This window comes from Chiroxiphia lanceolata, chromosome 6 (assembly GCF_009829145.1).
Source record: "Chiroxiphia lanceolata isolate bChiLan1 chromosome 6, bChiLan1.pri, whole genome shotgun sequence".
Classification (NCBI taxonomy): domain Eukaryota; kingdom Metazoa; phylum Chordata; class Aves; order Passeriformes; family Pipridae; genus Chiroxiphia; species Chiroxiphia lanceolata.
Window position 1 is genome coordinate 54264814 of NC_045642.1, and position 14623 is coordinate 54279436.

Sequence of the window (14623 nt, forward strand, 5' to 3'; positions counted from 1 at the left end):
CCTAAATGATGGCTTAGGATGTGTATTTTTACTTCAAAGTCTTACCTTATGAACATAGCCAACAAGCTTTAGTTTTGCCTTCGAATGCACTGATCATTTTTTTTCAGAAAAAAAGTAAATGTGTAAGCTTTCTCAGAGTGGATTAGGAATTATTTTAATAACAGAAATGTCCTTCCCGTAGGAAGCTTTCTGTGGCTGTGCCAAAGCAACAAGGATCTGTTTTGTGTCAGTGATCAGAATCCTCAGTTTCGTCCTTCTACAGTCCAGCTGCCACCGGAGGCCGAGATGGTGCACTACTCTGCCTGCCAGGATGCCATTTGGGGTTTGGATAGTCTTGGGCAGATATTTATCAGAACACTTTCATCCAGCTGCCCAACAGGGATGCATTGGACAAAACTGGATCTCACCCAACTAGGTATGACATTTTTATTGAGTAGAATATCTCTTAACCCGTAGCATACTGTCAATGTTTTCCATAAGTATCCTTCAGTTTACTGATATAGGATGTAACATTTACTGGATCAAATAGTAACTTACAATAATGGGCCTCATGGCAGAGGATTGTGGCTTTCAAGCAGTGTTCTGTTTAGCCTTTTCCCGTGGACATCATGTTTACTGTTTGCAAGATAATTTATGTGTGTCTGTGCAATTTGCAGTTGGTCAGTCTGAGATGGCTCAGCCTGACACGGTGCTGTGCAGGTTTACCAGCAGCTTTAACTAGTCTGACTCTCGTTCTGCAGTGTAACCATAATCACCTGGTCTCGGGCAGTTCCATACACAAAGCCCTGAACGTTGTGATTAAAAACAGGTTTTTAACAGTGCCAAAAAATCTGCATTAGGATCCTGTCAAGGAAAAATTATACTCCGAGAGTTGCATCATCCATGAGTGATAGAGCTGATAACACCCATGTTCAGGTTTATACTGATCTAATAATTCAGCATAATGCTTAGAACATGGTGCTAGTTAACTGCTCTTTTCATTTGCTTAGGTGGTTGACCATGTTTTGATCATTAAAATATACTCCCATTTTGGAGTTTGGCTCTGGGGTAATCAGGTTACTTGTCAACTTCATCAGCAGTATTCCAATCAGATTTATTTCTGTGCTAGTCTGACTTAAAACATTCCTATCTCCATGCTAACCTGCATTCCTGTTTCAAGTGAAGCACCATTCTCACACCATTTTAAAAATAATTCACCTGTTTTACAATTTTTCTGTTTTTAATGGCAATGTTAATGACTGGTCTGAGAATAGACAAGCAGTTTTAACTTCAGGGATGAAGAAAGGCAGACAGAGCTGGCACACTTTAAGCCTCATGTACAATTTTGGTGTACAATTTGTAATACTTCATGGAAAACTTTTTAAAATGTGTATTCTAAAATTAATTTATTTGTCAGTTGCATACCAGGTTTTTCAGACTTGATGAATTCATCATCAGCCTGGAGAAGAGGAGGCTCAGGGGAGACCTCATCACTCTCTACAACTCCCTGAAAGGAGGTTTTAGCCGGGTGGGGATTGGTCTCTTCTCCCAGGCAGCTCTCAGTAAGACAAGAGGGCATGGTCTTAAGCTGTGCCAGGGGAGGTTTAGGTTGGATATTAGGAAGAAATTCTTTACAGAGAGGGTAATCAGGCATTGGAATGGGTTGCCCAGGGAAGTGGTGGATTCTCCATCCCTGGAGGTTTTTAAGATGAGACTGGATGTGGCACTTAGTGCCATGGCCTGGTAACCACGGCAGTGTTGGATCAAGGGTTGGACTTGATGATCTTGGAGGTCCCTTCCAACCCAGCTGATTCTATGATTCTGTGATGTGAATTGGTTCCAAATGACTCATCATACCATAGTTTAAACATTGTTTGATGCCTTTTACCTTCACCTTGACCTACAGGATCGATTTGTCGACTGTCCTTCTCATATTCCATAATACAGTTTGAAAGTTTTTTCACTAACCACTGCTTTCCAGCAATTCAGACAGTAACTGTTTAACAGAAATAATAAATAACTTCTTGCTATTGTCTGAAAATCTCAAAAGAATTAATAAAGGAAATCAGCACAATTGGAGTTAGTGGACTGTAATATCTGGCCTGTGAACTTCAGCAGTTCAGAATTTCAACCTTTACATTCAGGTGTTCTTGTCAGCTCTGTGGCACATGATGGTGGTATAGCAGAGATCTGGGTCAGGAAATACTTCAAACACTCCACTTTACCTGTCACTTGTGGGTTAATACTGAGATGTGAAAATGTTTTAGGGATTTTTCCTCCTGTTAATTGCAAATGGTAGATCAGCGCTGACAAGTGCATATCCATGGCTATAATACAAGACCTTTTATTTGCTCTAATAGGGCTGAGGAGATTGGAGAACTATTGTTATTTTTTAGGTGTATATTTAAGTTTACTCCTGAAACATTAGGGCTGTAATTGGGGGGGCATGAGGAAGTGGGAGCAACTTGCTGAAAAATGCAATTCAGAATTCTGTGAAGTGATGGGGTTGCCAGCATTAAGGTTGAAATATTCATATTATGTTGGTAGTATCATCCTCTTGCCTTTACACTATGTACTGGGAGTAGTACCTAGTAAATTATTTTGATTAGAGTTCCACTACTGCTATCTAAACACAGTAGAATGACCTTTAGGTTTTAACAATAAACAACGCCTTTGAATCCTGCTACTTACTTCAAACAGGAGATGATTGTGGTTAGCATGACCTTCTCCTAAGATCCAAACAGTAAGAGGGAGGAGGGAGGGACCCCAAAATATTTACATAAGGGCGGCTTTTTTGAATATCAAATTGTCCTGTAGACATAAATAATATCAGCTGTGCCGAGTAGGTGATATGTGATTCCACGTGTGAGTGCTCTGATGCTTGTCTGGATCAGAACACTTCAACAGCTGAGGTATCATATGATGAAGCCATTACTTCGAGTCATATGTTATGTTAGAAAGAATAATAAGGTTTAAAGTAAGATTTTGACTTTGTAGCTGAATGTCAAGCCCCTCCCTGCAAAAAGAAGTTGTTATAGGTATTCTTATCCCAAGCAGTAGAGGTTTTTTGTGTATAGTTTTGTCATTTTGTTTTTAATGTGAAGCTGTATGATTGAAGGAAATTTTGGGATGAGAATAATTAATTCATATTGCTGTGATTCAGAGAGTTAAATAATTTTGGTTAATGAGATCTGCTTACTATTACAGATAATTTAAAAATGAGGCTGTGTTGTCTGTTGTTTCCTATTCTTTCCCTCAGCAAGCCTTAACGACAGCGAATACTGCCTTTTGCAGAAGTAAATGCTTTGAACTTGCACTCTGTGGGATAAAGTTGGACTCCATTCTTTAAGGAATGCTGTGCCTGATGCATTTTACAGGGTTTGTTGCCAGACTTCACATACCTGAAGAGTGAACTGCTACCAAGAATGGGATATCCCAAGCAGCACTGGCATGTTCAGTTAACCAGCAAGGCCTATTTTTAGAGCCTTTAGTTTGGAGTCTGACCAGGGCATTCCTTCTGTAGTGTGTCTGTACTGATGGGTCCCTTGTTCTTTGGAACATGTTTTCTGTTACTTAGCATTGTATTGTCCAACAGGGGGAGAAAAAAAGAAATAAAATGTTAGTTATATTACATCACATGGCTATTTTAAAATGAATGTGAAAGAGTTTCAGTAGACAGTTAACTAGGAGTTCTTTTAGTCTAAAATATCAGGCATACTTCTCTACTGTCCTTGCAGGTATCTAGACTAAACCCAAACCACAAACCACCCCAAAATTCCAAAACACACTTATTTGGCAGCTTTTTTTTCACGGTGCTGACTTACACAGGGTTAAAATACCGCTGCACTTTTGATATGGCTGTAATAAATATGTACACTGGTGAATATAAATCCGTTTGAAAATGAGTTCCTTTATTTACAGATGTGGCACTGGTATGTTAACACTGAAATGCGTAATCCACATGCTCTCATATTTTTAAAGTGCTGGCATTAGGGAATGTTCTTTGCTCAGTGTGTATTAGCAGATCAACACCTTTGAAAGTCTACAAGCCTGGCCAGCCACAGAGAAGAGTTCATGTTAGGTCATGTGAAAGTTTTTCTAGGCACTGATACCGTTTGTCACGGAATGGTTCCCTGCTTGAATTTGGTTATTTTAATAGCATATTTTTCATGTGCTTTAGAAATTGCAGTATCCTGTGACTAAAACATTTATTTTAAGATTTAGAAGAGAAATTTCTCAGATATATACTGCCTATTAGCTTTATTCATTGCATCCAGTGATTTTGGTTTTTTTTTTTTTTTGGTCTCATAACTTGTATTAACTTTCAATCATTTTTATGTGACTGTGTTTAAAGCTAGTTTAATACAATGAAGTCCAAATAAAAGTTCTCATTATTAGCTGAATTTGAAAGGATAATGCCAGGTTGCTAATACTCTCTTTGTTATTAGGTGCTGTAAAGCTGATCAGCTTGACCTGTGGAAATCAGCATGTTTGGGCCTGTGACACCAATGGTGGCATTTATTTCCGTGTAGGAACTCAACCTCTTAACCCAAGTTTGATGCTTCCTGCGTGGATAATGATTGAGCCACCTATACAGGTAAAGTGTTGATTGCAACCTGGTGGTTGATTGTAACTGTTGTAACCTGGTGATTTAGGTCAATGCTGAACAATAAAACAGTATTTTTAACACTCACGGAAAATAGTAGAGACACAGGTTTTTGTTTTCCTTTCCTAATGAAAATTTACTCTTCTTGTAGCACGCAGAAGCTTTATAGGCACATAGCAGAGTGCAGGATTGAGCTACATCCTGAGCACCTGCTGTGTGCTAAGCAAGGGGCTGGATGGGCAAACAGCACAGAGCGGAGGGTGAGGGAAGGCTCTGCTCAAGTGGCATGGTGCTGAAGTGCCCACCTCCCTCTTCCTTTATCCTCACCCTTGTGAGTCTGGGATGCTTGCCAGGGTGCTGTGGGAAAGGCATCACAGCAGGTGACACTTGTTGGGCTGTACAGGGTGTGCCAGGTGTGAGGGTCTGGCTGTGGTTTCCTATGGACCTGAGGGAATGGCCTGAAGTTGTGTCAAGGAAGGTTTAGGGTAGATATTAGGAAAAGGTTATTCACCCAGAGGGTGGTTGGGCACTGGAACAGGCTCCCCAAAGAAGTGGTCACGGCACCAAGCCTGACAGAGTTCAAGAAGTGTTTGAACTATACTAGTGTTCAGGCACATGGTGGTACTCTTGGGGATGGTCTCGTGCAGGGCCAGGAGCTGGACTTGATGACCGTTGTGGGTCCATTCCAACTCAGCATGGTCTGGGATTCTGTGAATTTAGGGACTTTCCTTACCATGCAGTCATTTCTAAGTATACGGTACAAATGCAACTCTTCTCCCTTGTTCCCAAAACGGGCAAAGTTTGGTCCTTTGAAAGGATACAGAATGGAAAGAAGCCTCCTAAAGTACCCTGGGAGCATATTTTCTGAATATAGAAAACAGACATAATCTGTTTCTCCAGTGCCTGTTGTTTGCTTTTTGGTTGTTGGTTTGGTTTTTTAATCTCTCCTTAAACATCACTGCTTGCTTTCGTTTCTGCTGTAATACTTTGCAAGTTAATCTATGAGATGAGAGTAATTTCTGTGTCTGTGAGTTGGGACTGTCCTAATGGAGCTGACCTTTGACTGCTGATTTCATTCTTTGCCCCTTGGCATGAAAATGCTTGAACCGAACTCTCTGTGATCTCGCAGAGTAGCAGTGGATGTGTTTGCCTACTTGATTTACATTTTATGATGTTACATCATTTCTTTTAAAGATTTTGAAATGTGGGGTACTTTTGAAAGGACATATTAAGAAATTCAAGTAAATCTGTGGCAGTGGAGTTGCAGTAGTTTATTTGGGTTTTACAGTTTGCTTTGCCTGTCTCTCATCAGCCGGTTGCTGGCTCCTGTGTATCTTAGGGTATAACAGCAAAGAGGGGCAGTGGAACAGCGAAAGAGAACTGCAGATCTGCATCCCATCAATTAGCACAGCACTGGTTGGATGACTAATCCTGTACTGGGAATGTTATCCCAGAGAAATGGCACTTTATTTTGCAGGATAGCAGAGCAGACTGAGTTGCCAATATCTCTTGCAAAAAGGACTTGGTTATGCTGCTCATTCTTTGTGTGCTGCAAGTGGGTCTTTTTCATGGAATCTATAAGAGGCATGTTTTCCCTGCTAACAAGGGATGGAGCAGCAGGAAGAGGAGACTGAATGTATCAGTGATGACATCTCCCATGAAGATAGTATTCTTAAAAAGAGGGGAGAAAACATTCTGCTTAACTGAGTTTGCCAAGAGACAGAAAATTAAACTTGTGCAGTGTCTTCTTACCAAAGATCTATCCAGGAAAATGTCCCAAAAAGCTGTTTCTCTATGCTGATACTATTTTCTCTGTCGTAAGTTATTCTCTGCTCCTCAACTGAAGTAGATTAAACTGCGCAATGCAAAGGTGTTTACAACAGTTGGCATTTGCTGTGGCTCATGATTTGGCAGTGACTTCCTTATGTAGAAAGTGGACAAGGTTGAAAATCAAATTATTTCCTATTATCAAGAAAGCTGGATGATGTTGGCTTCCAAAAATTATAACCTTCTGATACCCAGAGCAGTGTCATTCTCTTTCCTGACATGGCAAATTTAATGAGTCAGTATGAAAGGGCAAAAATTCAGACATTGCTTGTAGAGAAGATGAAAACTCGTGGGTTGTGTGCTTTTGAGACAATTCCAGCATGTTAAAACAAGTCATTAAAGGAGCAGCCATTCATGTTTTTACAGAGGCTTAATGCAAAATAAGAAAATATGTGAACTTTTAAAATATTTCCAAATGCTAGCTTAGTGTTTGGATAACAAATATAACATGATGTCTGAAAAGTGAACTGTTCAGTGAACAGTATTTGCTTATTAGGAGCAAATTACTTACTGTTATCTGTCCCTTAATTGACTTTGACATAGTTCATGCTGCCTCTCTCTTCAGCAGAAATACTGTAAGAAGTATCTGTGAACAATTCAGCCATTTTCTGTTTGAAGAAGGAAATCAAAATTGCCTTTCACTTTCTTTAAGTACAGGAGCACTCTCAAATAACGTAATTTGAAACCAACTATGGATATTTCATTCCCCAGTAAATGTCAGAGCCAATATGACTTGCCTATCCCAGATCTCATGACTCATGAGCAGCTTGTGAGCAGCTGCAGACTCTGCTTTTATGGTGTCACTTCTCCTTAAAGGAGTGCTGCAGTTGCACAGCATCTGTCTTTTAACAGCTTCACAAAGGTATTCAGAGACTGTAATTTTGGTGAGATTTTGCTCATGGTAAAATGAGTGAATGTAATTTAAGTTCAGTCTTTGGCTCTGTAATGCTGTATTTTTTCTTAAATCTAGACTAAACCCATTCTCCTTTGTTACTCTTTTCTCTGTACCTCTCCACTGCAGCATCTCTTGAGATGAAAAATAACATTGTATGTTCTCTGCCCTCCTTCTTTATTTTATCAGGTATTTCAGAAGTGGTTGATAACATTGTTAGAGTATCTTGAGCAGTAATAGGTTATATATAGATGTTTTCTGTGCTTCATCAATTCTGTTCTGCAGTCTTAAAAGTCAAAATGATGATGTAGTTAAGCAGCTTTTTGGAAGCTGCTTCAAGGACATTGACAAAACTGATCAAAATGGTTTGATGAAATTATTTTGGACCAGAAAATAGAAAGTGTTCTTCATTCAGTTGTTAATATACAGCATAAAACTATGATCTACTGTAGCATGTCTTAATATAGATTACATTTAATTTTTAAAAAAAGAGAAGGAAATATAAATATTATTTAAGAAGATACTAATGGAGTATGTTTCTATATATGTGTGAATGTATATTTATTATGATTTAATGCTTTTCAGATTTCTGGCCTAAAGGAACAATATTAAAAATAAAATAAAAAATTAGTATAGTCTGTGAGACTACTTTAAGTGATTGTAGAGCAGAAGTGGATCAAAAGTTAAAAATCATTAAATTACTTTAAAAGGTCCCCAGAAGTTGAACTGCTTGAAAATAATTCTTTCTACATTTTGTCTTTGGTTTCTGGCACCTTCTGAAAAAGATGAGACAAAATCTGCCCTTGAGAAACACTTAAGTTCCTACAAGCACAACTTAACATACAAACTGTCCTTAAGAACCACCTTCTCAGATTTACAGTAAGAGATCTATCAGCTAAACAACTTTATTTGACAAGATTAAAGGAAAGATTAAAAAAATGATCATAATAAGTATTTGTAAGAAGTTACTAATCTATTGATTGTAAATAATCAGTCTTACTCTAAAAATATATAGAAACATTTTATTGTCATTTGCTTAACTGCTGCTCTGTTGTTCATTTGTAACTAAATTTCATAGAGAATAGGATTGAAAAAGCAATTTTATTAAATCAGGAGGTCTGTTTAAAAATCCATGTAGATTGTCTGTCTGAACTGTGGAGTGCAAGGGGTTTATGTAAGGAAGTCTTTGCTATTTGACTACTGCATAAAGCTTCTTCCAGGGTCTCAGCAGACAAGCACCACTTAACTTAGTTTGTGGTAAAATTGTCACCTGCAGTATATTCGTTTAAAGTTAGAAAAACTTTTGATTTATTACTGTTCCCATAAGCAACCTGGTAATTGTCTCTTTATATTTTAAGCTTGATATCATAGGTAAGAGAAATTCTTATAGGCAGTAGAAGTTCTTGCTGACCTAGGAAGAGCTATTTTTTTCTCATACACAGACTTCCAAAAAAAAAAAAAAAAAAAAAGAAATTAAGGCTGTTCATGCTTTCACAGTTGTTCAAACATTATTAAAGCTAGCAAATAGTAGTTTAAAAATATCATTTGAAATTTAGGCACATTATCTGTAATTCTGAGAAATCTGTACAGGATAGATTTCTTTTCAATACCTTACATTGAACATAGATTAAGAAAAGGTTAGGAGGTTGATTGTGTCTTATGGGTAAGTGGTGACTTGTTAGAAATTGTTGCATGATCTTTGTTTCGTTTCCTTTCTTTAAATAAAATTCTGCTTATTACAGAACACTTAATGTGGACTTGGGGACTTTCTTCCTCTGCCATCTGCCTTGCTTTTGCATTTTTCAGTGAGATTTCTATTATTATGAAGTCCTGTTCTGTGTTAAGTGGTGCTTAGAGGAGGAAGTGATGAGCACTTCTCAAGATCAGATTTTGCCATTAAGCTGAAATGGAGGAAGGGTTTGTTTGAAATGATCCTCAGAGCTTGGATATTTGGAGGGGAAGAGTAAGATGATTCTTACTCAGAATCATCTATGCTACTTTTGAACTCGCCATGGAAATCTCTGTTCCTTCTAAGGCATACTCCATATGACTGTTCTTTCAAAGTCTGATTGTTTTCCCTAGCACAGACTGGCTTGCATTACCCAGCTCTGGCACAAACATCTTTTTGAGTTGCTACAAGATCTGCTTTGGAGTGCTCAGATGAGATTCAGACGAAGTGTCTTTTGTTAGGTCCAGTCTGCCTGGGTTGGAGAAAGAATACACTCATTAAACCTTCTGGTTATCTCTAGACCAGACTAACTAGTCTGTTGTTCCATATATCTTTACTCACATGAGGCCTCTGAAGACGTTAACAGGGAGAGGATTTTCCTGGAGGACTGCACTTTTCAAGATGATATAGAGAAAAACCATTTGACAGTAGTAAAAGCATCTGTCTCAAGGTGGATTGCAAATAAATATAGGAGATCAGAGCTCCTGCAGCTGTGTATTTTGTTTAGCTCATTTAAGATGCCATATTGTTTAAGTTCAAGTCTATGCTATTCTTCACAGGCATGCCTTTCTTAAGTAACTGTAAGTAAAAGGTGCTTTTAGAGGCTGAAAAAGTGCAGTTCCAGCATTTGTACTGAAGTTGCCTTGTGCCAATTCCGTTGTTGAGTTTAGTGCTTATTATCTTCCTTTTTGTTGCTGGTTAAGAAAACTGCTCTCACTATATTTCACTGTATTTTGCTACTTTGGAGTTTTAGCCTTCTGATACTTGTTTTAAGGCATTGCTATCACCACATTCAGAAAAGTGTGCATGTAGCCTGTCCTGTTAGATAGCAGTTGTTATCAGCACCAGAAGCTTCAGATGCCAAAAAGTGCACGCACTGAGGTACACCCAGAAAACTGAGTAGGCAATCCTTCTGTGTCCTTCTGAAGTGTGATCTCAAGGTGATGTATTTGCTTTTTGACAAGACTGGCTGACACTGAAAACAACAACTGTCAGAAAGAGAACCTTCAGGTTTCATACTTCCATTTGTTCAGTACTGGAAACATCCTCACACTTGCACTCTTCCAACATGCCTGTATTTTGGTTAGCTAAGAGAGAATTATATATTTAATTATTTTTCAGAGAGATGAAGAAATACATTTAACATTCAGTTGGGCAAATAAAGTAACTACAATTATCATTGAGTTTTGAGAGTTTTCAGTGTTATTCTATTTAAAAATAAAAACGCCATCATGTAAAAATTCATGGGTAGAGGGGTATGTATCGTGATTTAGCAAGCATATGCCTTGGTTGCACAGAGTAAGGAGACACCCTGGGATATCTGCTGGATGCATCAGACCCTTTGACCTTGAGTTAGGAGCTTGAAGGCCCCTCCCCATGGTGTATTACTGTCTCCCTGTTTCATGATGATGCTGTAAGCAGACAACCTCTGACAACCTCTCTTTGCAGACCAGCCCAGCAATCCGCCCTTCTCCAGGGAGTTGGAGGGCTGGGTTGTGGTGCCTTTCCTGCCCCGATGACCCTTCCTAGAGATCTGCCAAATAGTCTGGTCTGTGGGAAGTCCCTGTCTGCTGATCCCAAATCCAATGAATCTAAGAACTAGGCAAAGCAGAGGAGATTGGTCTATATATAGTCTGGTAAATGGATCATCTATCTGGGAGGCAGTGACGTGGGTTCTGATCCCTGACCCCTGGAGTACTATTGTTTTTTATTCCAGTAGTTATGTAAATGAATTGTAACACGTGAAGTTTATTCATTTGTTCATAAACCAGAGCAGTAGTGAAATGGGGATTTCTGTCACTATCAGAGGTGTGTGGTGTTTTCATCACAAACTTATTAAGGAACATGAACAAACAATTAAAAAGCAAAATGGCAGAAAAAGCAACAGATCAATAACTTAAAACTGCTTTAGCAAAGCAGAGCTGAGGCTGAAGTTAAAATAAATGCTTTGCTTTCCTTGGTAAAGTATTTAAGTTTTAAACAATAAAGAGATGCACTTTACTGGCATAGCCACCCATAGAGGGTGTTTCACTGATACTCCTTAAGTGTGTTTATAAAAAAAGTAAAAGTTACTCAGAGCTTTGCTTGTACAAGGTTTTTATTACCTAGTGCTAAATTATGTTCTGTTTCATGGGAAGTTGCATGCAGTGTTTATTTAACATACATTTCTGTAAAAACTTAGTTGTTTTTCTCCTAATAGTTCAATTTTTCAGTATGTTATTAGAAATACCTGTACTGGTAATTACAGGCAGCTTATCTCCTACACTACAGTTTATAGTCTTAGTTATAAGACTGGGACCAGAAGACAATTGGGCAAAGCTGACTAGATCTGTAGTTTGTACAATCTTTAATGAGGTTGCATGAAATTTTAATTATTTTTTTTAATTGCTTGTAAGGAACAGTTGTACTAAATATTTTAAACGTGTTTTATGGTTCTGTTGAGCTTTATCATGTTGAATAGTTGCATTGGTTTGGTTTGATCTTTTCCATGATTTGATGCCGTATGTTGTTGTCTTTCCCATGTTTGTTCGTGAAAAAATGCAGAAATAAAAAATTTAGAGATAACAGAGGGCAGAGGTCAAGGAATTTAGTCTTCAGCTTTGCTTTTTCCTCCTGATTGAGCTAGCCATAGATAGCACAATAGATATCTCCTTAATTGGAGATACCCAACTAAGGCCTTTGTCCCTTTATTCACTAAAGGCAGAAAGTGGGGGAAAGGGTGATGTTGTTTTTTCTGAGGCTTCTGAGGAAAATAATGCTCCATTTTTTCAGACAATAAATAATAATGTTTTTCTGACAGTTTAATGCCAGCATTACTGAAGAACACGTGACATTGAGGGAAGACCAAACATAGATTGATCTTTCCTGCTCCTGTATATTGCCTTGAACTTCTCTGCAGAGAAAAAAGCAGCACTTAGTTTAGCAAGCTAATGCTGAAAGTGCTTTACAACCTTCATTCAAATAGACCTCAAATAATAATACAGAAATAGGTATATATTAGGGAAGGGCCTCTCTATGTTACATTCTTTGTTTGTTATTCATGTTAATAGGGTCTTGATGCTGTTAGTCATGAAAATAGTCAGATTAGTGTGATACACACATAAGGCTCAACAGTGTGAGAAGTCTCTCTGATGTGACCTTCTTATGGCCTGGGCTGGACCAGGTGAAGGGAAGGAGAACATTTGTGCTGCATGTAGCCACCAACTGATTCTAAAAAGGATTAGGCTTGGACAGACCGATAATGTTTTGTTTAGTCTTCCTTATCCTGGATATTTGCAGCAGAACAGAGATAGTGGAGGTTGGCTGGTACATGGACTCTCTGCTCCTGAAAAATGACGTGGAAAATGTTCTGGTGCCTTTTTGTGTGTGTGTTTGTCTTTTCTTCCTTGACAAGGAAGTTGAACCATTGGGATTTGGGTTCAGCTGTGATCAGTAAGACAAAACTTCTGGGTAGGATGTCAGGGGACGTGGAAGGGGGAGTGTATTAGTTTTTACTTTGGATTTTGTGTGATACTATTTTTCAAATGAAATCCTTACACCGAGGCTTGTCTCTCTGTGATTTGCAGAAACAAAGGAAATTATTTGCACAGAATTATAAAGCTAATGGACAACTTGATAAATATGTTTAGCGTAGAGACTCTTTCTTGATATCATTTAAGAATTTGCTGGTTAAGTGATTCCTTCTAGTTTACTTCATTTTATCAGCATTGTTTTCTAATGAGATGTGTGGGTACTAGCAAGTTCTTTTTTGTTGCTTTTATTTGTAGCAGACAAGAAAGATATTCACAGCTCTTAGTATGTAGTTTTAGTTTTGAAAAGTACATAGTTGGCAATATATGTGTTGCAGTCCATGGTTGTGATGGGAAATCCTTCATATTGAAAGACAGAGAGTGACTGGGTGTTTGTAGCCAAAGCACAAGACCAGAGGGCAGGAGGATCTGCCTTCTCTTCTTGGCTAAAACAGTCAGACTCTTTAGATTTTTAGAGTTTAGAAATTTTTGGCACCCCAAGTATAAGGAAAGCAATATTCCACAATTTTTTATCACATAACACTGGATCCATTAATGATCCATAACATGACGATCTCTCTCAGCGTTGAGTATTGTGGATAAATGTGGATAAAAGCAGAGTTTTGTGTGTCAGCATTAGAGGAGGATAGCTGAGAGACTGGTGTGAGGCTCTTTAAAATTCCAAATTCTTCAGTAAATTACAAATAGGACATGTTTTACAGCCAAGGTATATCAATCTCATGGATCCTGTTGGAAGTTAAACCAGCTGAGAAAAGGCTATGCTAAGATAATTTATTAATTTTCATGGTTATCAGCCTCTGGAATGTTATCAGCAGATTTATGAATTTGCACAGATAAGTCTCTTTACTGCTATGAGAGAACTGCATTTAACCTTTAAGTGCAGCTGTAGAGACTTTCTTGTTATATAGATTATAAAACACTTAAAGCATGCTTATGGTAATTCAAACTAAGTGAAACTAGGGGATATCTGAGATAATGTCAGCATGATTGTTCCAAAAAATGGTACATTATGTCAAGAAAATGTTAAATTAATTTTATTCACCTTACTGTGTTAGCCATGAGAACACCTTTTTGGTGTAGATGGTGGCTTTCTGGGTAAGAAAAACCAAAACAACACAGGTCAAATCTCTGCAACAGGCTCTAAGAATTGCCTGTACTTGTTTCCAATGTCTTGTCCCTGGTTTGTGCCAAAAGCTGGTGTACATAATAATGATGGCAGTATCTGTCCTGTCCGTTCTGCCCTTTATTGGCTGTTTCACAGCAGAAAGCTGCGGGGGGTGGAGGTGAATTGGCTGGATCTCTCACAGTGAGAGCAACAGGATTGTTTTATCCGTGCAAGTTTATCAGAAAGAGCTAAGTAGCCTGAAGAAGGAAGAGAAACTCGAGGTGAAATACCCAGAGAGCTCACTTAGGGAAGCAAAGAATGAGAAGAATTTTTGGCCAAGCTTGTAGACACATTACTTTGAATTTCATGATTGCCATTTGTTTCTTAGATGTGTTGGTGCTGCAGAATAGGGGAGGAGTAATTGCTCTAAATATACTTGAGCCTGCAGTGGTATCAGAAGCAATCTAGTTGAGATTCATGCAGCTCCTTTCATGGCACTCCTTTGGGGCATTTTGTCTGCTTTTCTTAGCCTCCACAGCCTGTAGTAATACACAGACTTAGGTACTAGGTATAAGCACTTAGTAAGTCATTTTGGATGGAAATACTCCTCCAGTTCTTTCTCAGAGAATTCTTTTCTAGACAAATGACAGAGGAAGAGAACAGTGGGATCCTGACATAGGACAGTGGAGGGCAAAGTGCACAAATCCCAACAGTTCAGCAACAGAAGTCACACCAA

General features: G+C 38.4%; 1 protein-coding gene across 3 annotated transcripts in view; it reads left to right on the forward strand.

The window, feature by feature from the left end:
* The window catches only part of TECPR2 (tectonin beta-propeller repeat containing 2), a 39670-nt gene that overhangs the window by 22522 nt on the left and 2525 nt on the right, over positions 1 to 14623 (forward strand). For all 3 annotated transcript variants that reach the window (XR_004357511.1, XM_032690235.1, XM_032690236.1), the window contains 2 exons: positions 182 to 415; positions 4428 to 4576. Coding sequence is in view for 2 of the 3 variants with exons in the window: in XM_032690235.1 (XP_032546126.1) it covers positions 182 to 415; positions 4428 to 4576 (383 nt within the window). In the remaining variant the exon portion in view is untranslated. The remainder of the gene's footprint in view (positions 1 to 181; positions 416 to 4427; positions 4577 to 14623) is intronic.